Genomic DNA, 26627 nt, shown 5'->3' with positions numbered 1-26627 from the left:
CAGAAAACTGCTGTTTTCGTCTCGTTATCAGATCAGCGATGGAGAAACTTCTTTTTCCTGTGATTGGGGTGGTCATTCTTGTTCTGAGTGTCAGTCAACAAGTGAAAGGGAATGCTGGTAAGAAACTGTGCTGGTAACCACAGTAGATCCTATTTTAGGGTTTTCCGTGACCACATCGCGACAGTTATTTTGATCGATAAAAAGTTACGTAATAATACTTCGACTTGAATTCAATACAGGGAGGACGAAACAGCTTTATATCTTAAACCCCACATAGTTATTTTGAATTTGTACCATTCCAGAATTACATACACAATGTCCGACTAAGTCAGTCTTTTCGTTCGGCCAAACTCCGTACAAGCTTATAACTGGAAACAAAACATTCGATGAGAATGATGTGATATTTAGTAAATGACAAAGGCATACGCAGAAAAAAATCCGAGTGCTCCTATCAGGAGTCGAACCTAAGACCTTCAAATTGCAGTTGCTGTTAATTGCAAAAGTTACAAAATAGAGCAGCACGGATTATCACTCGGACCGATTATTCTATCAGATCATCAGATGTACTAAATTCTTTGAAGTGGACAAACTTAGATGAAAGAAGAAAAAGGCACTTATTAGTTACGATGTATAAAGTATTCTGTTGCTACCAAATTATTCTCTTAATGGTTTTTATATTTCCCTCTAGACTTTAGAGTTTCTTTGTTGTCAATAAGTTCTAGTTTCGGTGGTCAAACCAACGGATATGTTTGCCCACGTACAGGCAACGAAACAATACTTTCAATCAGCTAGTAAGCTTTTCCTCGAACGTGTTCACTCGCAGGAAAACGCTCAGTTCTAGTCAACGTGCCATCGTGTACAGAACGTACAAGACTATAACTCAAGTATAACGCTGTAAAATCCCTAACGCAGACACAGAAGTAAGTCTCTTTACTTTGTGCATGTTACTGTTCTTATTGCCTTTTTTTGTATCGGATTTATCAAGTTTTCACGTTTGTTTCTTATGTTTGTAATAGCTTTAATACTTAGTCTTATTATAGTTTTCGTTGTATTTCACTTCTTAGTTTTTGAAACTGCTTTAGACATCGCTTTGTTATCGCTTCGCTACACATCGCTTCACTCCCAAGCATTGTTAACGTCTCCACCGCTTCTCCGGCCTCAATAAACTTTGTTTGGTTATCTTACCGTCGTGAACCTTGTTGTGGCAAACCGTTTTCATAAGCGCGTATAGAAGTTCTGTTTCTTAACGTGGGATTAACGACCGTCCTGTGAGTAACGATCTGCGCTCACATATTCAATAATTGTCCGACGCACCTTCGGGAGCGGTTTCATAGAACCTCTGAAATTTATGCCAAACTTTTTAGGGGTTCTATCTATGATCTCCAATTACCACTACCTAAAACTAATTTTCTTAAGCGTTCATTTTTTTTTATCGGGGTTCAATGGCTGGGTACCAACTGTCAAATAAAAACCTCAGAGGTGGCAGCTGCCCCCGCTAGGAAAACTCATTTTTTTATTTTCTAACATTGTGTTTGAGTTTGCTGAGCTTATTCTTGTAGCTATATTGGAAAATCGACTAATTAACTGAAAAAATCTTCCCTCAATGTGAATTCCAAATTACTATTTTGGAAAATCTTTCGGGGCAAAAGCTAGTACGAGTTTCCCTACGAAACTGAATAATTTTGTAATTTGGGCTGTCCAGAATTTGGCGTGTAAATAGACTGAGAAGCCTGCGAGACTCCCTGGCGCGTGTTTTAGCCTTTTTAAGTCTAGCTTACACGAATGCGTTTCAATTTTATCAGCTAAATTGGCTTTTAAAGGCCTGCGCTACTCCCGAGTATTTCTGGCGGGTTTGGAGTATTTTGATAAAGCTTTGAATTTAACCATAATAGGTCAATTGTGCTTGATGAGTTTTGATTTTCCTATTTTCAATTGAATTCTCTTCATTTTGAATATAACCTCTTATTCTGTGTGAACGACGGTGTTTTTGATGCCACATAAGGTATTTCAGCTGGGTTTGGTTTCGTTCGTATAAGTGCGTGATAGATTCAACTGCCTTTGTTGAGATTTATGCAATTTGCGCAATGAGCTTCATCAAGAGACTATGAGGTAAGAGAGCGAATCCCTGTGCCCCATGATAATTATTTTCAATCTTTTGTTAGTTCTCGCCATGCTATTTTGAGTTTAAAATTAAATGACGTCACTTTAACTGACCAATAAGATGACGACATTTTAATAGCAACGCAAACAAAAATAGATTGAAAAAAATTTTCATAGGAAGAGGTGCATTTATCGGGGATTCGCTCTCTTACCTCATAGTCTCTTGGCTTCATTCTGTAGTTGTTGTAATGCCGGGCCCGGCTATTAGTTTTTGTCACAAGGTGTTGTGTTTCTTTGCACGGCTATTTGTTTTTTTTTTGGTTCTCTAGTAATCGTTGTAGCGTGCTATAGAGCTATGAAACGTGTCACAGTATTAAAAGGCTTGAATTGTACTTAAATGACGGCTGTGTTTTTGCAAATACTTTGCTCCATTGTTACAGGTCATTTGAATTGTGGGAGCTCAGTGATTTCCTCCTTTTGTTTAAAACAGTTCATCGACTCTGTGTGCTCTAAATATACCCCCGATGATATGGTCATCTGAAATATGGCAAAAATCACTCTATCTAAATTCATAGCAAACATTGTATTCTTTACGCGGGCAACTTCAGATGAAAGAATGTTCAGGTCGAGATAAAATATACGTTTGGAAGCAAGCACAAGGGATGAAAAAACTATTGTGAAAACATAAACTTGAGAAAACGTTTCCTTGTCTTGAACAAGGCTCTTTTGGGGCAAATAAGAAGAAATTCGAATTTTCGCTTCTGTCGCCGGATTCTTGAAAGATACTGACAACGGCTCTTAAGACTCTTTTTGTGACCATTTATGTGTAAACTGCTCTTCTGCCTCAACATGTTTGCATTTTTTTCTATCCCACAGATTGCCACAAACCTCTGGGACTTGCTGATGGCCGCATCAATGACACTCAAATTAGAGCTGGTCCTGTTTATCAGAACAACAATTTATTGTACGGACCTTCCCGAGCGAGACTTAACCAGAGTGGTGGCTACCGAGCGAAGCCCAGATCGTCGTTTACATTTCTCAAAGTGAATTTTCAGCAAGCTGTGATCATTACTGGAATAGCTACTCAAGGCTATCTTGGTGGAAATATACAAGAGTGGACCAAAACATATCTGTTAGCGTATAGAAATGGATCAAACAGGGGCTATTACTTTAAGGAGAGATACCAAGGTGGAATTCGGAGAAAGGTAAAGGAGCAGAATTCTGGTCTGTGAATAATTAAGTCACCTTAGTCATTTGTCTCAGCCATAAGGGATGTGCGAGCTCCATTCGCGTTACTCAACCACTGCACAAAAGTCATGTTAATAATGCCCACTGTTGCTTACCGTTTACGGTAGCTGATTGTTTAAAAGAGTTATAATGAGGTTGAAGAAATTTGTTCTAACTTAAATGGAATTCGAGTTTCGATTTCACACAAGTGCACTGGTACGTTAGTTGCAATAAATATATATAGGTGCTTAGCAATATCCTTTTCACCCTGCCAAGAATCAATGACCGCGAATGTCCGATTTGCGAGGATCAGGTCACTACTCTACATGTTGTTTCTGAAGAATGCTTATTTTAAAAGTCCGACAATCGTGATTATTTTTTGTTAACATGAATCAAAGATCGACCTTTTATCTTCCCCTAAACTATATACTTTTCGTGTTGTTATACAACAATCTCTTGTGTGAGTCATTCATGAAGCCATAGTACTTATAATCTATGGGTGAGGCCAACTCTTTCGTTTGAAAGTGCATCACCGCATTTCAGTGCGTTTTCAGTGAACTTGCATCAAACCTTAAAAGATCGAAAATGTTATCGTTTTCATCGAAATGGCTTACATTCGAAAACGCTCTACAGAATGACATCTAAAAATTGGAACCCAATCTTATTAGTGTGGACATCAAAAACGGAACTTTTCAATACGCCCACTCTGGGGTACTGGAATTTTATTACCGCTGGATTTCTGCGGTAGCAGCCAATCAGAATCAGTCTCCAGAGTCTCTTCTGGCGCCTACCCGCTGACCAAAAAGCCTGAGGACTCTAGGTACGAGATGAAGTGGGCGCCTTCATTTCTCGCATGCCCAGATGACCGTTGTAAAAATCAGCAGTCGTTCGTTGTAGTGTGGACGGGGGAGTGTCTGTAAACTTGCTTTGGTGGCGCACTTCCACTATAACAGTTACATTAATTTACGTTTAGTGACATGGGTATGCGAAACGTTTTAAGAAGGCGGGCATTTCCAAAATGCACTGGTTTTGAACGAAACCTGAGTATTTTAATAAAATAAAATGCGTAGCCGTAAATTCATAAGTTCATCATGAAATTTGCTTTTCAGCAATTCCAAGGCAACTTTGATAACAATACTGTCGTACACCACTATGTTCCTCGGCCTACCATGGTCGACGCCGTTTACGTGATTCCTAAAGAACGGAACAACAACTTTGCCATTCGCCTGGAACTGTACGGCTGCATTTTTAGGGGTGAGTATGCAATTAATTTAGGAGCGTATCATTGAAAACATGAATTAGTTTTCCTTAAAGCACGTGCCGGATTTAATATTAGCGAGGACGGGTATTGCTCAGTGAAAAACAGTCTTAAAAAAGGCTATTTAATTCTCCAAGAATCTAGAACTGTAGAGCTAATTGGGGACTCTATAAATCAGTGAAATAAGCATAAAAACTGAACATAGCATTTGTTAAAAATCTCAGCTGGTGGGAGGCAAACCAGTTGGTTATATATAAAGCATGGCCTTGAAAACAGTGCAAACGTGTAACAAATCCAAGTAGTCAGAGTGGGACTTGAACCTGGAACTCCAGATTACAAGTCCACGGCCGTACATAGCAGGAGGTGGAGGGGGAAGGGGGGGGGGGGGGGGGGCAGGGGAGGCAGCTGCCCCCGGCAGGAAAAGTCAATTTTTTTAACGTAGTGATTACGTTTGCACAAGAAAATCGACTAATTGACTGAAAACATCTTCGTTCAATGTGAATTCCAAAAAATATATATTTTGGAAAATCTTGCGAGGCAAAAGGCAGTACGAGTTTTCTTATGAAAATAATGATTTTGTAATTTGGGCTGCCTGTGACTTAGACTGACAAGCCTATGCGACTTCCTAGCGTGTGTTTTTATTTTGTTTTTTAACAGCTTTATTGACCATCACACATGTTAAATACAATAAATTAAACAACCAGAAAGAAATGAAAAATACGTGAAAAGTGATAAGGTCAAAAGGACAGGTGCGAACGGGACGCGAGGACCTATGCGAGGCACCTCCCATGATACAAATAATAATTAAAACACAAACAACCAAAAGACGCTAAAAAACTAGGGATGGCAGGAGCAGGATCGTACAATTGACCAGGTACAGGGATAGAATATGTCGAAGTGATTTTGCAAAAGGTGAAACATGTGCTCAGTAACAAAGTTGCGGAAGGAAGCAGTAGTTGAAAAACTGGTAGGGGGTGATAATTTATGTTCTAGCCTTTTAAAATCTAGCTTACACGAGTATGTTTTTTTTCAGAACTTAAGTGGTTTTTAAAGGCCTGCGTTACTCTCAAGTATTTGTAGCGGGTTTGGGTATTTGATAGAGTCTTGGATTTAACCATCTTATATTCAGCATCATGGGTCATGGTGATGAGTTTTGATTTTCCTATTTTGAATTCTCTTCATTTTAAATATGTCCTCTTAATCTCTACGTTCAACGACGGTGTTTTTTATGCCACATAGAGCATTTCAGATAAGTCTGGTTTGGCTAATTTAAGTGCATGATAGTTTTAACTGCCTTTCTTGTTGAGATTTGGCAATGTTAGGACAGGAATTAATCATTGCTTGTATCGTGCAATGAGCTTCATTCTGTATCGTTGTTGGTCACAAGGTGTTGTGTTTCTTGGCACGGCTATTTGTTTTCTTGGTTCTCTAGTAATCGTTGTAGCGCTTTATAAAGCTATGCAACGTATCACAGTAATAAAAAGGTTTGAATCACGACTGTGGTTTTGCAAATGCTTCGCTCCACTGTTATAGTGCGTTTGAATTGTGGGAGTTTAGTGATGTCCTCCTTTTGTTTACAGCAGTGCATCGACTGTGTTTTAAATTTACCATTAAATGAGAGGCAATGTTTGGTTCCAGCTAAACAAGGTGTCTATGCCATAATAGATCATGGCAATTTAAGACAAAAAGCATCAGTGCGTTTTGTCTTAGAGGCAACTTTCCGTGTAGGAGTGAAAACAAAAACATCCAACTAGAAACCCTGTCTGCATACAGGAGGACCTTGTGATGTGAGGGGTGTGCAGATTTTGCCCCCGCAGACAAAATATCCTGCCTACGGCCCTGATGTTAGACAACGGGCAGACATCACGAATAATTTGTTCTTGTGTGTAATAACTGCCTTCTTTTCTGGTTTGTAGCAACGAGTATTCCACCTACGGTAGTACAGACGTCTGCGGCCAGAGGTACTATACCACGAAGAGTTTTAGGTTTGGCAAAATTATTTTACAATTCTTTCATACGTTTCCCTTGTCAATAATTTTTCATTAACTTAGATGATGCTTCGATCTATTTTTACTTCTCCCAGAACCAACTTAAATAAACAAAGAATAATAAATAAATAAAATATGATAGGAAAATAAAAAATACGAACAAAGACATAGTCTTACATCGAGTAAAGTATTATGCATGTGTGTCTGACTTTCTGTCTGTCTGTCTCTCTGTCTGTTTGTCCGTCTGTCTGTCTGTCCGTTTATCCGTCTGTTTATCTGTCTGTGTATTTGTCTGTCTGTCTGTCCGTTTGTCTGTCTGTCTGTCTGTTTGTCTGACTGTCTGTTTGTCTGTCTGTGTGTTAGTCTGACTGTCTGTCTGTCTATTTGTCTGTCTGTGTGTTTGTCTGACTGTCTGTTTGTCTGTCTGTCTGTGTATTTGTCTGACTGTCTGTCTCTGTGTTTGTCTGTCTGTTTGCTTGTCTGTGTGTTTGTCTGACTGTCTGTCTGTTTGTCTGTCTGTCTGTCTTTCGTTCCGTTTTCTGTCTGTCTCTTTGTAGGTTTGTCTGTCTGTCTTGTCTCTGTCTGTCTGTCTGTCTGTCTTTCATTCCGTTTGTCTGTCTGTCTGTTTGTCAGTATGTCTTGTCTGTCTGTCTGTCAGTTTTTCTGTCTGTCTGTTTGTCTGTTTGTCCGTCTGTCTTTCTGTCCGTTTATCCGTCTGTTTGTCTGTCTGTGTGTTTGTCTGTCTGTTTGTCTGTCTGTTTATCTGTCTGTCTGTCTTTCGTTCCGTTTTTCTGTCTGTCTCTTTGTAGGTTTGTCTGTCTGTCTTGTCTCTGTCTGTCTGTCTGTCTTTCATTCCGTTTGTCTGTCTGTCTGTTTGTCAGTATGTCTTGTCTGTCTGTCTGTCTGTCTGTCTGTTTGTCAGTATGTCTTGTCTGTCTGTCTGTCTGTCCGTTTTTCTGTCTGTTTGTTTGTCTGTCTGTTTGTTTGTCTGTCTGTTTATCTGTCTGTCTGTCTTTCTTGTTTGTCTGTTTGTCTTTTTGTTTGTCTGTCTGTTTGTGTACCTGTATGTCTGTCTGTTTGTCTTTCTATCTTTCTGTGTCTGTCTTGTCTTTCTGTGTGTCTGTCTGTTTGTTTGTATGCATATGTTTGTATGATAACGCAGCATCGGCAACCTGGATAAACAAAGCTTTTTGGCATAAGTATTACAAGAATTTTTTCGTTCTTTTAATCTGTTTTTGTGTGTAATAATTGCTTTCTCTTCTGGTTTGTAGCAACAAGTATTCGCCCTACGGTAGAACAGACGTCTGCGGTCAGAGGTTTTATACCACGAGCTGTTTCAGGTTTGGCCGAAAATTATGCTAAATTCTTTCATACGTTTCCTCTTTTCAATTATTTTTCATTAAGATGATGCTTGTACTTTTACTGTTCCTAGAACCAAGGTAAACAAACAAACAAACAAACAAACAAACAAACAAACAAAATAAATAAATAAAATAAGACAGGAAAACAAAAAATACGTAACAACACATAGTCCTACATGCGGTGGTTCTCATTTGAGTGTCGTGAAACAAAAACATTAAGTATTATTTTCATGATGGCATCACTTGACTACAACTAAAAGAATTCATTTTGTTTTTAGTTTTTGATCTCAAATTTTGTAATTCCAGTGGCAAGTTTTCCCAACTTTAAGTATAAACTGCTAGAGTTTTTAATAAAATAATCACAATGAATTGGCAAAGCCGCACACTTGTTGCACAAACTATATAAGCATATATTTTTTTAGGTACGAGGTGGCCTCAACTATAAGCCTGGTGGTTTCTAGAGGTCACCTCGCCATTCATTAACCACACAATTAATTGTAAATATATTAGAAAGAAAGGCAAATAAACTTCAAACTTCAAACTTCAAGTAAATAACAATAGCTCTATTAAGCACGAGAAAACAAAAAACTGACGAATTCTAGTCAAATGACGCCATAATGCCCTATTATTCTGGCCAATCACGACAGACTTGAACAGCACAATGAACCAATCAGTGAATACGTGTAATCGGCGTCGACGTACGCGTCAAGCGCGGGAAAACGAGCATAACGCGATCGGTTGTTGGTTAACTTTTGATTGGTTGAAAAAGTGGCGCGTGTTTTGCTAACCAATCACAGAGCATGGCAAAGCAAAGACAAAGCAAAGGCGAAATTTTGTTTGACACTAACTCGAAAAAATCCCTCTAGCAAAACGTAACCTGGCGTATCGTGGCATATCATAGCCTGAGCATAGCACAGTTTGGCATAAGCAGTTAAAGAAATTATTGCGTTCGACGTAGGAAGAACGCACTCCTCCTAAAACAGATTGGAGTCAAGGTTGTATGGGACAACGTTGATTGAATGAATGGATCTTGGGACGCGTATCTGGCATTCCTCGCAGATTTTGCAGGGGCGAATGACATCCTCACCGACTTGGCAAAGGAGAGAGAGCCTGGTGACTTCAGAACGCACTCCCTAATCTCTCATTATTACTGGTTATAATTATAAATATATGAAACATATATTTAAACTAAACGGATGAAAGATTGAATGGAAGAAAGACTCATGCAGTATTTACGCTTATTTACTTACGCATTTGCGAAAACACAGCCTGAAAAAAAATCAGACTTGAACGGGATTCGGGGACCTTTCTTATATTTAATAGAAATTATAATGTAAAACATCTGTTTCACCCCAGATGACCTTGTTTGCCCAGAAGAGAGGTTACAAGGAGTGACATGGTCGGAAACTTCCAGAGGAAAGACAAACCTGAGGCCATGCCCAGATGAATCACGCGGTGAGTCAAAGACAAACACGCGCTCAGGGTTGATGAAAATTAAACCGATTGTTCAACTTGTATGTTTTTAAATGTTTGTATTCATAACAGTTTATACAAATATAAAGCAACGAGAAAGGTTCATCTAAAACAAAATTCGGTGCTAGATCTATAGGAGCTCCCCGGGGACGTGGGGGCAGGGGGCCCTCACTTTTTTCTCGAGAAAAACAAGGTCAGAAGAGCAAAACTATCTTAATTTTGGACTGAAACATTCCCGCGCGATGATTGGCTCGTAGCTATTGTCTATAAGAGTACAGTCAACAAAAATGACGTCAGATTCAACGCGCGCGTTTTCTCAACGGAACATAAAGCCAATTCTGCTCGTACTTTACTTTTTCCATGTTATTGCAAAAAACAATTCCACGGCAGTTTGCTATGGTCTATACTCTTACAAACCATAAAATTACGCCATAAGGTGTTCAAAAATTGGCAGTGAAACCACTCATCTACGGCTCGTGATTCCACTTAACATTTTGTGACGTCGTTTTATGGTTTACAAGAGTATGTAGACCATAGAAAACTGCCGTAGATTTGTTTTCTCCCTCCACACTCCCGGGCCCACCTTATACAAAGTTGTAGATCCACCACCGGTAATAATGCCAAGCCCAAATGAGCCAAACTGAACGCGATGATGACATAGTTGAAAACAATAAGCTAGATTCAGTCCCGACAGACAATTAAAATCGACCATAACTTTACAACAATGTAAAATAAATTAAAAACGTGAAATCAGTGAAATGCTCACCACCGAATCTTTGTAACAACAGTAGCAAACCAGATATTTACACGTCAATTATGAAGTGTTAATTTTACCACGTACCAGAAGTCATAATATATTATACATTTAGGTCAGTGTAGCTAAGGTAATGTTGAAATGCCTTGAATCAGTCCTCCCTCTCGAATTAGCGGCCCCTCCCCCCTGCCTACCCTCCACTCCGACACTAGAAGAAGCGTCTCCTATGAATCCCAGAAATCTTTGTCGTACTTCCACGCCATAACTTTTGAAGTACCTGGAAATTCTGATGGAGATTAAAGATGACCTCTTACTCTATAAAAGCTTAAGTTATCAGCTTAAAAACTACTATAATTTATGGAACTCGAACCTGTAAGGGAAAGTTTTTCACAAGTTTTATCTGTTCACAACAGAACCTTAAGTTATAACTAGGCTGGCTTGCAAATAGCGAAGAGCTAATAGCGGCAAGCCAGACTGTACACAAAATAATAATAATTATCATTTTTTTAACATTACATACAACAATAACCATGATAATGTGTGATGAGGAAAATAAGACAATAACAAAGTGTAACAAGAAAGACTAAGTGTAACTAAACCTCGGTCGGAATTCTAATCTTTCATTTTATTAATTATGGTATCTATCTCGAGAAAATCATAAATTTGAAATGATAGGAGAATTTATGGTAGCTCTTTTGTGTTGACTTGGAGTCGTCTCCTTATTTTGTTTCTAGGAACAGCGACTCGAAAGTGTTCAGAAGAAGGACAATGGAATAAGGCAAACTACAGTGACTGCATCTCTGTTGAGTTTAAAAAGTTGTATGATGAAGTACGTTTTGTTCAAATTCAATTATCGAACTGTTTAGGGCGTATGGAAAGTTACGCATCATTAAGTTCTCATATGATTTAACGCCTATCTGAGTTTCACAGATTTAGAACGGAGAGCTCGTATTTCGTCAGCTCCTTTGTAGCTCGACGTTGTGCATTTGCAGTGATATCCATTGCAGAGGCCATGAGTTTCAATCCTATTTAAACATGGATTGTTTTACAGTTAATTTTCAACAGCTTAACTGTCAGCTAAATTGCAATAATCCCTTTTTATCTTCTATTCATATATAAATATTATCAGTTGAGCAATGTGTACTAGAAATGACAACGATTACTTCAACTTTTCTTATTAGCCTCCAATGCACAAACGTTTTACAATTAAATGAGCGAGCTAAGGAGGACAGAACACCTGTTTCTACCCTTTCTTCGTATATACGTATAGATAGTTTTAGTTACCGACTATGAAAGCTCATTCTCAAACCTCTAGGAACAACACAAATATTTTTGCAACTGCTCTTGGTGAAAAAAAAATCTCAGTATCATGTGAATCGTATAATCTGTAGTCTTTCTCCTCAGCAATCATTTCTCGTGTTTTATTTTAGATGGAAGCAATTATGGAAGGTCGCCAGTCACCACTCAATGCCCAACAACTTCTTTCACAACTCGCAAATGTTTCTCAGCCAGTAAAGAATAATTCTCTGAGGCCGTTGCAGATTTACGCACAAGATTTAACAACAGCGGTGGATATACTTGTTAAATTGGCTGAATATAATAACAATACCGCTAATGTGAGCTCAAAGGAAGATTTTGAGAATTTCGCAATAGTGGCCAGTAATTTGTTGGACTCAACGAACAAGAGAACCTGGAAAGAAGTGGACAAAGTAAGTTTTTAGTGCTAGGTAACAGAATTTATTAGCGGTTATTCGAGTGGTTTTCAATTGAGTGTCGAAATTAATTGCGCGTTTGCTTTGGTTTTGCATAAATCAAAGCTCTGTGATTGGTTAAAAAAAACTCGCGCCTCTTTCACAACAAATGGGAATCCAAACCAAAACCAATCGTGGTTTAGCCGCACGCGTTTTCCCGCGTTTGGCGCCGGTTACATGTATTTGCTTTGTATTCTAATTGGAGAAAGAAAAGACTATTTTTGACGATGATATATCAATATCCCAACAGTGAAAGGTCATTTCAGATAAAAGCTATAGCCACGAGATACCAAAACCTTTCCTTTAAGGCCATTTTGTGCACGGAAGTAGATCGTCTCAAAGCTTTCAGGGAGGACGGGGTGTCTGCTTTGTATAGGGTTTCAACGTTTGAACTCTTTTTGTATATCTCCTGTATCTACAGACTGGTCAAGGTACAAGTCAAATCTTAGTGAAAGCAGTGGATGACTATGGACTCGCCGTAGCTGTCACACTTAACGGATCATCAAAACCAAGAACCGCTGAAACAAGAAACCTGGCGATGAGGATTGACCGCGTTGGCCAAAACAGCCCGGTATGAACAAATCCCCTTCGCTAGTTACTTAACTACCAAAATGCTTTGGGTTTGAAGCAAAAAACGTTTGGACGATTTCTTGGTAAATTTTGGGTGCTTTCTTCTCTCGATACTTCGAAAAGCAACACTCTGCAGACGATACCGGTTGTTTAAAATGTCAAATTTATTGAACAGAGATCTGCTTGGAATTTTCAAATTTAAACGCAAGAAACTACAGGGCATGTCCAACACAGAGCCAGGAGAAAAGTACACGAGTCGAAGTAGTCATTCGGTTTGAAGAAGACGATAATATAACGTTTTAATGGTTCTCATCCCATCTAGTGTTTTCATACGCCAGCATTCTTGGCGTAAAATACTTATAACCGAGCTAATGTTCAAATTTACCTAAAGTGATTAATTATTGAAAATACTTGGACAATAACATGCACAGGCTGTATTTTTGTTCAAACGTAAAATTTTTCGGACATATGTTTTTCAAAGGTTTGCTCGTCCGACAGCTTTTGTGATTAAATTATAACGAAGTAAGCCTCCAGTACGTTGTATTTTTTCATTACAACTATATGCGACGGATCAAACGAAAAACTCCCCATTTATTTCTGCCTGCAATATCACCTTTTTTCATCCATTTAAGGTGAGAGTCGGAGGCCTAAACTTAACATACAAGAAAAGCTCCATCACCTTGCCCCCTCAAGCTTTCAGGTCATCTCAAGATTTCGGCGTCGTAACCTTGGTTTATCTGACGTTAAATGATGTTTTATCGCTTGCTAAAGACACTGGAGACAAAGATGACCAGGCTGTATCGGCCAATACAACCATAGTGTCTTCCACAGTCTCCCCTAAACCGCCAGACGTTTTCAACAGACCCGTCGAAATCGTGCTTCAGAACAAAAAGGTACCTCTGTCAGCTTTTAAAGATTTGTCAATGAAGTAGGACATTTCCGAGTTGCTGTGAACCTCATTAGGCTTGGCTAGTTACTACCATTTTTAGCTCTACGTTCCTCCTATTGATTCTACAGTATAGTATTATTTTTATAGTACAGCACTTATTTGGTAGTCACTGTGTGTTTTGTGCCATATGTGTTTCATTTGTGTGTGTATACGTACCGACCTAAACTACTATTTTTACTTTTGCAAAACTGGCTGCCTGCTTCCTTTAAGGACAGTGCCTACTAATACAGAAGTATACGACTATGCAGGAAAAACAGGTCGTAACAAGGGCTATTGAAAAATGGAAAGTGGGGGTAGCCACGCATTTTTTGGAGATAATAAGGCAACAATTATTCTAAAAAAAATAGCAAAAATATCTCTGTATTAGTAGCCACCACCCATACGAAACCTGAGTATCTCGAGATGCGCAAAACGTATGCGCAGTAACAAAAGTAGGCACCGTCCTTAGCTCTATGGCTATTCCAGGCAGTCAGCCCTCATTTCTCTTTTTTTAATAATAAATTAAGTGGCCGGAATAACTGTAATGTGACCGAATGAGGAAAAATAAGGCTTGTTGCTGCTGTTGGTAAGGCAAAGCCTTTTATTTGAAAATTAGTTTTATTTGGGAATGAATGACTAATTTTCATAACAAAAACCTTGCACTTAACCTCCCTTTCATAACGAGGTTCAATTAACATCCCAGAAATTGCCTATTCGGTAAGGTTTAGTTTTCATATTTTATTGAAAAACTGATTTGCGCCTATTTTTTTCTCGGTGTTTGGAGACCGGTTGAAACAAGTGCACTCAGCACTCTTGTGCAGGTTTGCTGTATTACTTAGCTAACTGTACTAGTATTATATCATGATGAAATATTTAACTTTGTATCAAGATGAGCATTCAATCCGTTGCTAACAAACAAGTGAAGTGCGTTTTCTGGCGACCAGGTGAATCTGCGATATGGAATTCCAGCGGTTGCAAGTTTGTCCCAGGAAAATCAAACGTCAACATGACAACATGCGAGTGTGATCACCTGACCATCTTTGGTGCCCTCATAGATCCATATGACTCGCCTGTAAGTAAGAGAAACGCCATTTCTGTAGCAGCTGTCAAGTTGCCTACGCGTTGTCTTTGTTTTTTTGTTTTTTAACGGGGAGGGGAGGGGGGGGGGGGGGGGAGAGAAAAAGGAATCCACCGTACAGAAAAAGATGGCGACTGGTCCATTTACCCATAATTCTTAGCGCAAGACAACCCTAAAAACGCGCAGAAAAACGCGATGAAAAGTTCCCAAAAACTTCATACACATTGTTGTTAGTACAGGGATAAATTTCGCTAATACTATGACTTTGTATGCGTCTATTTCCTGTGTTAAGGCCGATTTAGACGGTACAACTTTGGCTTACCACTGTCGCATGCGATTTCTAGAGCGCGAGCTGCTCGCGTCATGCAGAAACTCATACACAACTCTCGTCATTCAACATTGCCTATACCTAGGATAGTCGTACGATTTCAAAAAATGTTTTAAAATCCTACGACTTTTTTTGTGACGTACACGACAGTCGTAAGCGGGTTGTAGGTTTGATTTAAACGAAACAATTCGTGTCGTAGGCCTGTCGTAAGCTTGTCGCGTGCGTCAAAGTCGTTCCGTGTAAATCGCCCTTTAGATTTGCGAGATATTGCGGTTAAATGTAAAACCGCCATCTTTTTCCGTACGATTGAATGCGTTCATTTCGGAATTTATCTTCTGTGTATTATGTCAGTCCTGAATCGGAATGAGAATAGCTCAAATTGTTCCAAACGAATGCCGCTTGAATTCCATTTTCATTGTAATTGGCTTAAAATAACACTTAAAACGTAACGAACCTTGGTCGAATTTTTAATTTGAAAGAGAAAGAAAGAGCTGCCCAACCAAAGAGGAAAGTATTAGATTGTTAGCTTTATTGTTTTCGCAAAGTTTTGCGGAGGGGCGAAGGTTATGTTTGAACGACGCCCTAATTAAAGCAATCAATTAGAAAGAAAGTTGGGGCATAAATCTTCAAATTCGATTACCATTATCGAACGAAAGAACCAGATATTGTAAAACAAACAAGCATTAAGAGCTCGATGGGGTAGAACTCTTTTGGGTTGGACATAAGCAACTGGGCTCTTTTTAGAAGGGTTTAAACTGTTTTGGCGAAATTCCTTGGAAACAAGGGGGAAAATGAAATTTTTTGAGTTAAACTCTCAGTTACCATTGGAACTGTTTTGAGTTCTGTTTTAGCCTAATAATAGTTTTCTTTTTTGGGGGGTCTAACAACTGTTGCTATAGTGGCGCTGTACTTTGGAACAACTTCCCTCAAATTGTCCATTTGAGTAGAAGTGAGAATAGAGTTGTTTTGAGACTAACCTCAATTCTTTTCATGTGTAAATGCAAACTAGTTAACATAAAAATAACACGATTCCTAAATGAAAAGCAGTGAGGTTTGCATGAAAACTTGACAAAGGTAATTGCAGCCTCGCTTTCACTCAAAGGCCAGGTCACTAAAGACACAACCTTAACATGGGATATTCGATGCAAGCAGAAACACAAAATGATTTCTGTCATCAACTATGCTCTTGTATTATTATTATTATTATTATTATTTTTTATTATTATTATTATTATTATTTTTATTATTATTATTAAATAAATAATAAATCACTTTATTTAAGTGTCAATGTATTTAGCGCGGAGCAATAATTGGGGACACTTTCCAAATTGAATTGGAATTTAGAAGTGTTGGTTTTTGAGGAAAGGGGAAAACCGGAGAACCAATAACAAAGTACAAATAAAAAAAAATTAAATAAAAAAACAAAGTACAGTCAACCCACACATGACACCGAGTCTTATTATTATTATTATTATTATTATTATTATTATTATTATTATCATTATTATTATTATTATTAATTGATTGATTGGTCGATTTTTAGGTATTATCATCATTATCAAGCAAAGGACTGGAAATCATCTCAATAATTGGCTGCTCTGTTTCACTGATTTCCGTTGTAATCACTATGGCTGTGACTCTGTTCTTCTGGAGAATTTTAAAAACACCAAGAACTAAAGTACTGCTTAACTTGTGTGCTACAATCGCAATTACTTGTGCACTTGTCATATTTGAAGGGTTAGCGAGAAACAAGGTGAGCCTACTCATTTGTACAGAAAAGCTTACAGAGCATGCTTAGTATCGATGCTCAAAAGGCCATAGGTATGGACTGACGATGTGCGGTTAGGAACGAGAAGACAACTAAAAAACTGGAGAAAATAATTGGACTGGTACAATCAGATGTTAAATCCCGACGATAAATGCAGATTTAAAATGAGTTTTTTGCCTTATAAACGAAGAAGGAATGGTTTGGCCATGTAGTGATTAGTGTTATAACTAATGAAGGAGAAAGCTTTCTTCACTTTTCTGGTGAAGAAAGCAATGCAAAATAACTCTTCTGTGTTTTTTCCTGTGACTCTCAGGTGGGGTGTCTTGTGGTAGCAGCTACACTGAATTACTTCCTATTGGCCTTGTTCTCTTGGATGCTGTGCGAGGGCCTACTATTGTTCATTAACGTCATGAAACCGCATCAGGCCAAATCCATTTTAAGTAGCAAGATCCAGTACTTTTACATTTTTGGATGGGGTAGGTGGCTTTTTACCGATGTTGCTAACGCTCTCATAGCAAACTTTTGGATGCAGGGGACCACACGACTCAAAATAAACTGTTCTTAATACGTTCCGTTGTCGGATCTCTTGTAGTAGAAATGTTATACACGCGACGTCATGTACACTTAAGTTAACTATTTCCCGTGTATGTTTACGTTCTAATTTCAACATTACTTTTTTAATTCCTCCCCCTCCCATCATGATAAGCCCTCCTCCATTTTAACTTGTTTCCTTTACACAAGCACTTTTACAAAACAACGTACAACTTGGAATTAAAGTTAGGGAGGTATTGATCATGCGAGCGTTGTCAAATCGAGTCTTTTTATAGTTGTTTTTCTTCTTGAACGAAATTCTCAATTTATTTTGTTGTTTCAAAGGCGTTAGTAAATGAAAAAGGATTTAGATTGTGCTATATATCAGCCTTAATCTATCTCTCATCATCTCATTCCGAAGAGTATGTTTCATACCGATTATAAATCCTCTTCCCCCCCCCCCCCCCTCCGCACCTCTTAGCTTTTATTTATAGGCCCACCGAAACCCTCATACGAACTTGTATAAGCCCAGAACATATAAGCAGGCTTTAACGTTTTACAATGAGATCTATACTTAAAATTTAAGATCTTTTTAAATTTAGTTTTATTCTCGTCTCTATTTTCTAGGATTCCCAGCCACCGTAGTTGCAATCTCATTAGTAGCTACTCAAACAAGCGGTTACGGTAACGAAGACGTTTGCTGGCTTGATGCTAAAAGCGGACTCATTTGGGCTTTTATTGGGCCAGCACTTCTCGTAATTTTGGTGAGTTCAATTTACTTGCGCTGCCTTAGTCGACTTCATTCAACCCTTGATCTAACTCTTTTATTCAGTCATTTGTTGGTTTGATCGATCGTTTGTTCGTTGATTTCTTCAAAGCTTTGTTCCATCCGGGGTCAGCTCATTCGTTTCGTTCATCACAACTCTACCCCCATTCCTTCCTTCCTTCGTTCTTTGATTGGGTAATTTATCACCTTTGAGTTCTTAGTACAGAGGAAAATGACAAGTACTTTATGTTTAAGTCTTTTATTTATACATTGTGCATTCCACACTATTCAGCCTTAGTAGACTGCAATGTAATTGTTTTTAATAAACAATCTTAATTTATAACTATCTTTAGTCATTTCTGGCGGTCTACCGAGCCTGTACAATTATTATTAATAAGCATTTATTTAGTGTTATTAGTAGATAGTATTTGCATTACTTTAAAAGTGCATTCGTATGTTTTAGGTTGTAACACAAACCCACAGATTATTGCTTGAAAACCTATCGTGTCGAAATAAAGTTATAGTATGGTATGGCATGGTATGGTAATAAGGAGTGAAATCATGAGGCCGGGCCCTGGGGTAGACTAACACCCCAGCTCCGGGACAGGCAATTTGGTAAAATGCCCCACCATTGCCCGGGTGAAGGAATCGGGTCTAGACTGCAAGCAGTCCCTTGCTGGTTAGTCGAGAGGTCGCGAGAAATAGCTGAGCGCAAAAAAACTGGAGCGAACGAGCGAAGGGAGACTTGGGGAGAGGCGGGAAAAAGGGGAAAGGAAAAGAAAGGGACCCTTTCCTTCACGCCTCTCCCCCAGTCTCTTCTCGTTTATTTCTCCTCGCTCCAGTCTCGCTGCGCTGTGAGCACACCCTCCCCTCTCGACTAACCAGAAAGGGACTGCTTGCAGTCTAGATCAGGTCTGCTGGAATTGACTGACCCATGAACTGTTCTCCACGCAGATAAATATCGTGGTATTCATTCTGATGATTTGTGTAACTGTGAGAGTAAAAGGAGCCGGAAAGAGCGACAATGACCGGCTTGTAAAAGTGAGAGCTGGACTCAAGGCATCCGTGGTCGTTTTGCCCTTACTTGGAGTCACGTGGCTGTTTGGACTTTTGAGTTTCAACTCAGATACCATCGCTTTCAAGTACATATTTACCATCTTTAATTCGCTACAAGGATTGATGATCTTCATATTCCACTGCTTGAAAGACAGGGAGGCAAGTAAATCAAATGCATGATGATGATGATGATGATGATGATGATGATGATGATTATTATTATTATTATTATTATTAAAACGTCTTCTATGTCGTCTTTAGAAACTTCACGAAAACGCGAAGTTGAAGCCATTTTCAAAGATTGACCAGCTCCAGGTGTCGTCTATCGACTAATAGATGGCACCTTTGTAGCCAATCAGATTGCGTGTTTACGTAATAGTCGGTAACTAGGGTACGCTTAAATCATCTCATATCCAACAAGCGCGAGTGGAATAATTGTTCTATTAAAAGCAATTAAGAAATATCGCTAGATCTTACTGATTTCGCTTATACCATGCCGGAGAAATAGCGACAATTTTAATTGTCGTATAATGGCTCATATGCCATGGCTGCTAAGCCAATCAAATGCCTAGAATTGCACTATACAATGATCCAGTTTTTAATAAGCGACTGTTTGAATCAGTTGCCAAGAATCGATGTGCAAAACTTCAATTCTCAAGTTCAGTTTTACAAAACTGTTTGCGCGAAGTCTTTTTCTAGCCCTTCTTGCATTTCAACAGGTCAAGAACGCAGTACAACTATGGCTACAGAAACGAAAAGAAGCACGTGACTTCCGAAACGAAGGTACATGAATTTCACCATCTGTATTAGCTACTGTAAAACACAAGTAACAGTTCGCCTACTAATGTCGTATTTTTCCTCACTGTAGTGATAGACCATCGCAGTTATTTCCACGTACGCAACTTAACCAGCTGCGATAAGGAAGCCCAATTTTTTCATCGGCAGTTCAAATATATGAATTTCATGTATTTACCTTCATCTCTTTACTTCTACAAGTTCCCAGTGGGATTGATAGCTTACTTGGTTGAGCACTGCACCGGCATCGCAGAGATTCAAATCCCGTTCAAGCCTGAACTTTTTTTAGGTTTTCTTTTCGCAGCTCTACTCCGACATCAAATTGACGGTAAATTGTCTGAAATAGTGTCTAAATTCTAAATTTTAGTTTAACTAGACGCATAACTGCGTGTACTCGGGCTTCTCCGTATGGAAATGAACTTGTTATGTCACGTTAGTGTCCCCATTTGCCTAACAACACAAACAATAAAACTGTTAATCAAACGGTTTTCTTTCGATGTTGTTGTGCCTTTTTTTAAGCATGCAATCTAGAGGATTTGGGTGTATTTGGACGAAGATATCATAGACAATGTCCCTATGCTTTTTGCTTCTTCTTTGCGCTGTTTGCATATCCTCACATGAGAATAATTACAATAAACATACTTCGCATAGCGAGATCTCATGTCTTTTCCCACCTTTGTTGTCACAATTGAATCGTTGTATAGAATTCCGGTTAACTAATTAAATCGCTTTGTCTAAGATACCACAATTATCAAATGTCGAAATAACAGCGGTCTCTCCATAGCCATCTACATACAACATCAAGCGCTTGCCTACTACCTGCTACTACATAAGCGATTACAATAATTGTAGAGATCATGATAAAAACGAAGTAAGATGGACTCAAGAAAATGAATAGACACTCGTCATGTTTAGTGTGGGTCTAAAATGGATTTAGCGTAAATTCAAGCCTGCAATCCCTGAGGTTCCACTGAAGACAGATGGCTTCGCTTCACTGAAGCTTTGTAAACAGATCATGTGCTCCGCTGACCTCTTTTAACCTTGCGCACGCGCAGAAGACGTCAGAGGGCGATTTGCGACTGGAGAATAAACTCGTGCCCATTTTAAACCTCGGGCTTTCCTTTGAAAGCCTGAGTAAGAAGTAGAAGTGATATCCGTGTGTGCTCAAAGATAGATAAGATTATTGCCTATTTTCGATTTTATATTTCCCGGGAGCCGCCATTTTAGATTTTATGAGGTCAGACGGTTGCCGCTATTGTCATTAAGCAGAAGTTTGTTTGTGCAATAAATAATATTACGTCATGAAATCCAAAATGACGGCGCCCGGTAAATTTAAAATGAAAAAGAGGCGATAATCAAATTCTGTTTTGTCCGACACAGAAATATTACGTTCGCTCGCACGTGTTTTCCCGCGCTTGGCGCCTGTTACCTGTATTTGCTTTGAATTCTGATTGGTTCGATGCGCTGTTTACACCTGTTATGATTGGCCAGGGTAATTTTTTTGGTTTGGTTTTACGACACTCGATTAAGAACGGTTTGCTGTAAGGACCGACTAAGGGTATACAAAATAGAAAAAACCGATTTCCCCAAACTTTGCCAGAATAAAGGGCTTAGTGAACTACTTCTAAAAATATAAGTTTCGTTTTGTTTAGAGCTTTATTTATTTTGGGGGAATTTTTTTTAAATTTTACTCATGGAGGCGGGCTAAAATCACGCCGAAGTAGGCACTTTTGTAGAAGCTCCCTTTTATACAAGGAGCCTTTTCTAGAAAAGATTAACCCAACAGAAGGAACAATTTATTTTCTTAGATGACTAGTGGCGTTAAAGTTAAATAAAACGTAAACATGAATTTTTGACCAATTTTTTAAGTTGCGCCTTTTTACCGGTGATTATAACAACCTAATTTTGGCTAAATTCAAGGACAAAAAAAGCATTTTGGTACATCGCTTTGCCCCACGAAACTACACTCCGGGAAAACATAATCATTTCAACTAAACATTGATCGAATAAAAAATTGGGGTAAATTAAACAGCCAGTTCTCAGAGCGTTTTCAAAACATGTCAGTTCAGCAATTAAGAGCGACCTTTGACCTTTTATATCGAGGGGAAATATAAACGAGAGCTCATAAACCTTGACTTTCCTTCGCCGAAAGACGCTTATTTTTACTCTGCTGGCACATTTTGAGTAAAGGAAAACTACACATTTGAATTTGAAGTTATGTACTAGCTATGAAAGATAATTTGAAAAGCAAAATTAGCAATTCAATTCGACTTTGCGTAGGCGATTCCGATTTGTTTACTACGAAATTGCGATTTTAAAGTCTGTTTACAACACAAATACGGCATCCACTACAAGGTAAACCTCATTCTACTGAATGATTAATAAATCCTTCTTACCTTAGAGATATTTTCTTGACTAAAAAAAGACATAGCCTGCATTCATTGCAAAATTATTAAGCCGCCCGATCGCTAAACGATTAACCAAATAAACCCACAGGAATCCCACTGTATGAAATTGTACAATACCGGGACCGCACAGCTCTTTTTATTTATTTAACAGTGATTCGTTTTGCACTGTACTGTCCATTAATAATGAACTACCTTTATATAACAAACGTTGCGACTTGTCAGATCTCCGTGACATTTAGGAAACTGCGATAAAAATGGGAATGATATAGGCTAATTCCACATTGTGGCTGTACCCATTTTTTCTTTCTTGTGATCTTACCACTAGCTGACTTGCTGTCAATCCAACGAAGTCTTAAGTGAAAAAAGATACAGAAATAGAAATAAATTCCCTGCATCACAAACAAGTAATAGTTATAATGAAACAATAAACTTCAAGCAAAACTATAGATAGGGATACGGCGACTGTCTCGGGTGAGTAGTAATATGAGGTGCTACAACTACCAAACCCCTTTACAAGATCTCTTAACACGGAAAGGGACTCTGCTTTGCGCCTTGGGTGGAATCCGTCTGTAGACGCCCCAAAAAAGCCGTTAGCATGTATAGATGATATTCCCTTCTCCCCTGACACTGACGTCCCATGCCATGCCCATCCAATGGGAGCGGCACAGATCCTCTTATTTGAACGCCATCTTATACCAAATGTGTCCCGATGTCTCGGTCAAATAGTGAGCTCAAGGTGACTTTCGCTTTTCTCAAAAATGCCTTTGAAGGTAAAACAATCAATTACTACAGGTACTTTACCTTGCTTTTTACCTTGGAAGTTTTAGCATATAGAAAATAGAATGCATTAATGTTTTATTTACCACCGCCCACATTTGTTGTCCCCCCCCCCCCCCCCCCGCTCCGCCCCCGATCTGAATGAATTAATAAATTCAATTTCTCTTGTCACATACATTCGGTTCCTTGAAGGCCCGCAAATCTAATAAGTCACGTTCTCTTCTTGTGAAACAAACAAGGCTATCATGCTCGTCCGTACACCTTTTGTGGTTTTAGGCAAAAAATCCTTCTTCACGGACTTAAGTATTGATGATCAGGGAAACTTTTCGCTTTGTATATTTATAAAGCAACAAGAAAGCTTTTTGCCTTTACTTTTGCCGTAGCTTAGTTGTTTCGTGGCTTTTAAACAAGTTTTAATTAAATTAAATTATTTAAAGCGTTTCGTAAACGTATCGAAAACATCGCAATGTTTATTAACGTTTGCGGGCTTTTACCTCTGTTAAGCTCGCTACAGAACGGTTTTGGTTTAAAAATTACTCCTTAGAAGATGTTTAAGCTTTAAAGATAAACGAAAACTTACTGATCCGGGACGATTCTTGATATAAAAAACGCAAATCATACACAAATTTAACCACGTTAGCTGAGTTAGAGGTTAATTGTAACTTTCAACGTTAAAAAAGAAGGAAAAGAAAAGAAAAAAAACTCTCTTTGTTTTGAGAGTAAATATTTTTAAATTAATTTATGTTGGGCATTCATATACACAGTACACACCACTAAAACATACCTGCCCGTGCCGATAACAACTTTGCTTCAGTCTTACATAGCGTCTCGAGTGTTGCAATAACGCAGATGCCCTTGCGTGGATTTGGTACACTTGGCAAGGATTAAGCTTTTCACATTGGCTAAATTGTTCACACTTGAACCCCATGTTCCCCCTACAATCTACCCATATTCCGTGCCGATAACAACTTTGCTTCAGTCTTACATAGCGTCTCGAGTGTTGCAATAACGCAGATGCCCTTGCGTGGATTTGGTACACTTGGCAAGGATTAAGCTTTTCACTTTGGCTAAATTGTTCACACTTGAACCCCATGTTCCCCCTACAGTCTACCCATATTCACACACAGCCATATATAAGCACCACTGACTCCGGTGGTCGTAGCCACCGACGATAAACGCCACTGTACACTCAGCAAGTACAACGTGCAACGAACACAAGAAGTTAGCTTTCGGGACACGGCGCTCTTTTCAATTTACGTGATCTTTAAGTAATTAAGATATTACATCTTAGTGTCCGAAAAGAAAAAAAGGCGTTTTGAATTGATGTGTCATAGTAATACCTGAAATACCGAAATATGTAAGTACACATCTCAGTACGAAATGTACTCCTGGCATTCCTGTGGTTTCGTTAACTTGTTCTTTGACTTGAGGCGTTCCGCGATCTCGGTCAATACACTTTTGCAATGAACACAGACCGTGTTTTTTAGGCAGGAAAAGATCTCTAAGGTAAGAAGGATTTATTAATCATTCAGTAGAATGAGGTTTACCTTGTGGTTGATGCCGTATTTGTATTGTAAACAGGCTTTAAAATCGCAATTTCGTAGTAAACAAATCGGAACCGCCTACGAAAAGTCGAATTGAATTGCTAATTTTACTTTTCAAATTATCTTTCATAGCTAGTACATAACTTCAAATTCAAATGTGTAGTTTTCCTTTACTCAAAATGTGCCAGCAGAGTAAAAATAAGCGTCTTTCGGCGAAGGAAAGTCAAGGTTTATGAGCTCTCGTTTATATTTCCCCTCGATATAAAAGGTCAAAGGTCGCTCTTAATTGCTGAACTGACATGTTTTGAAAACGCTCTAAGAACTCGCTGTTTAATTTACCCCAATTTTTTATTCGATCAATGTTTAGTTGAAATGATTATGTTTTCCCGGAGTGTAGTTTCGTGGGGCAAAGCGATGTACCAAAATGCTTTTTTTGTCCTTGAATTTAGCCAAAATTAGGTTGTTATAATCACCGGTAAAAAGGCGCAACTTAAAAAATTGGTCAAAAATTCATGTTTACGTTTTATTTAACTTTAACGCCGCTAGTCATCTAAGAAAATAAAATTGTTCCTTCTGTTGGGTTAATCTTTTTCTAGAAAAGGCTCCTTGTATAAAAGGGAGCTTCTACAAAAGTGCCTACTTCGGCGTGATTTTAGCTCGCCTCCATGGGTAAAATCTTAAAAAAATTCCCCCAAAATAAATAAAGCTCTAAACAAAATGAAACTTATTTTTTTAGAGGTAGTTCACCAAGCCCTTTATTCTGGCAAAGTTTGGGGAAATCGGTTTTTTCTATTTTGTATACGCTTAGTCGGTCCTTACAGCAAACCGTTCTTAAAAACCGGCCTATCTACATCTTACTGACTTCGTATGTTGCATTCCAGTTAGGGAACGACAAAAAGACTGGAGAAAAAGTAGAAAGCAAAATGATGACGTACAACTAAAGGAAACTAAAGAGTCGAGTCTCAAAAAGAATAAAGTTCTGGAGTTAAAGCCCCCCGCCCCGACGGTACAGTGAATAACACGTCTACTTTGAAAAGCTGTTGCCACACTCGAAATAATGAATCCAAGATGGCTGAACTCAGTATATTACAGGTGAAACTTTGGACGGTGCCTACCTTTGTTACTGCGCATACGTTCTACTAATCTCAAGATACTGTGGGTAGTGCTCACTAATACAGAGATATTTTTTTTTGCGCGGTTTAAAACTATGCAGAGAAAGCAGAACTTAGCAAGTGCTCTCGGTATCCAAAAAGAAAATTGAAAATCCAAAAGAAAATAGTCATGCATTTTTCAGAAACAATAAAGCTTCGATTTGGGAAAAAATTGCCATACATTGCTTTGTAATTTAGCACTTTTTAAACTTATTTTGTTTTATTTTTCCCTATGGATTCCACTAGCCCTGGCTAAGATCTGCTTTTTCCCGCATACAGGTCGTACAAAATTGTTGAAAGCTTGTTGAATGCGTGTTGAATTAAATGTAAATCGGCTTAAATTTTCATTCAACATCCATACAACATATCCTTTGTTCTCAATCAAAAATGTTGAATGGTGTTGAAGCCGTTTGAACACTCCGTTCAACATTTGCCGAACATCCGTTCAACTTTTGTTAAACGACGTATGATGTTGGTAAAATGTTGAAACCGTTTAAACGGACCTTTACATGTTGTGATCGGCCCACTACTGATTATCTTCCCTGCCCATTCAATGTTTCCTTAATAGGCCATATCCGAGTTGCTGTGAACCTCACTATGAAAGCGAGGCTAAATGCAAAACTTTTCATATGAAAATAAGTTTTGTTTGCATATGAATGAAAACTAATTTTCATAACAAAAACTTTGCAGTTAGCCTCGCTTTCATAAGGAGGTTCAAAGCAACTCGGAAATGGTCTATTCTTCTACATTTTCCTAGCGGATCTACACCTTTCCTAAGCTCTATCATTTTTTTCTCCATAATATTCGAGCAGATTAGACTGGATTAATTTACACAACTATGCCTGCTTAAAAGGCCTCAAAACGATCTGGGAGCGGTACAACATTCTTAGTATTTTGCTTAAATGTACTAGTTAGGTGCCCGTTTTGTATTCAAAGTTGCATTTACTAAGCAACTTGTGTTATAACTGCATTGTAAGGTAGCCGATCGACAAATTTTGTACTTTCTAAATCCCCT

General features: G+C 38.5%; 1 protein-coding gene across 1 annotated transcript in view; it reads left to right on the top strand.

Annotated features, from left to right (window-relative positions):
- The window catches only part of LOC146455727 (adhesion G protein-coupled receptor B1-like), a 25707-nt gene extending 65 nt beyond the window's left edge, over window positions 1–25642 (top strand). Inside the window, exons 1-17 of the mRNA XM_085093899.1 lie at window positions 1–117; window positions 2977–3305; window positions 4437–4581; window positions 6502–6546; window positions 7845–7913; window positions 9291–9389; window positions 10896–10990; window positions 11592–11870; window positions 12334–12483; window positions 13115–13375; window positions 14300–14482; window positions 16360–16569; window positions 16898–17060; window positions 17743–17879; window positions 18836–19096; window positions 19657–19720; window positions 25343–25642. The exon at window positions 1–117 is cut by the window's left edge and continues 65 nt beyond it. Coding sequence (XP_084950025.1) covers window positions 39–117; window positions 2977–3305; window positions 4437–4581; window positions 6502–6546; window positions 7845–7913; window positions 9291–9389; window positions 10896–10990; window positions 11592–11870; window positions 12334–12483; window positions 13115–13375; window positions 14300–14482; window positions 16360–16569; window positions 16898–17060; window positions 17743–17879; window positions 18836–19096; window positions 19657–19720; window positions 25343–25476 — 2703 coding nt within the window. The 5' untranslated portion in view covers window positions 1–38 and the 3' untranslated portion in view covers window positions 25477–25642. The remainder of the gene's footprint in view (window positions 118–2976; window positions 3306–4436; window positions 4582–6501; window positions 6547–7844; window positions 7914–9290; window positions 9390–10895; window positions 10991–11591; window positions 11871–12333; window positions 12484–13114; window positions 13376–14299; window positions 14483–16359; window positions 16570–16897; window positions 17061–17742; window positions 17880–18835; window positions 19097–19656; window positions 19721–25342) is intronic.
- The last annotated feature ends 985 nt before the right edge of the window (window positions 25643–26627 follow it).

This window comes from Pavona decussata, unplaced genomic scaffold, assembly GCF_977016875.1.
Source record: "Pavona decussata unplaced genomic scaffold, jaPavDecu1.1 SCAFFOLD_270, whole genome shotgun sequence".
NCBI lineage: Eukaryota > Metazoa > Cnidaria > Anthozoa > Scleractinia > Agariciidae > Pavona > Pavona decussata.
Note: the sequence above shows the minus strand (reverse complement) of the source record. Positions and strands in the feature narration are given on the sequence as shown.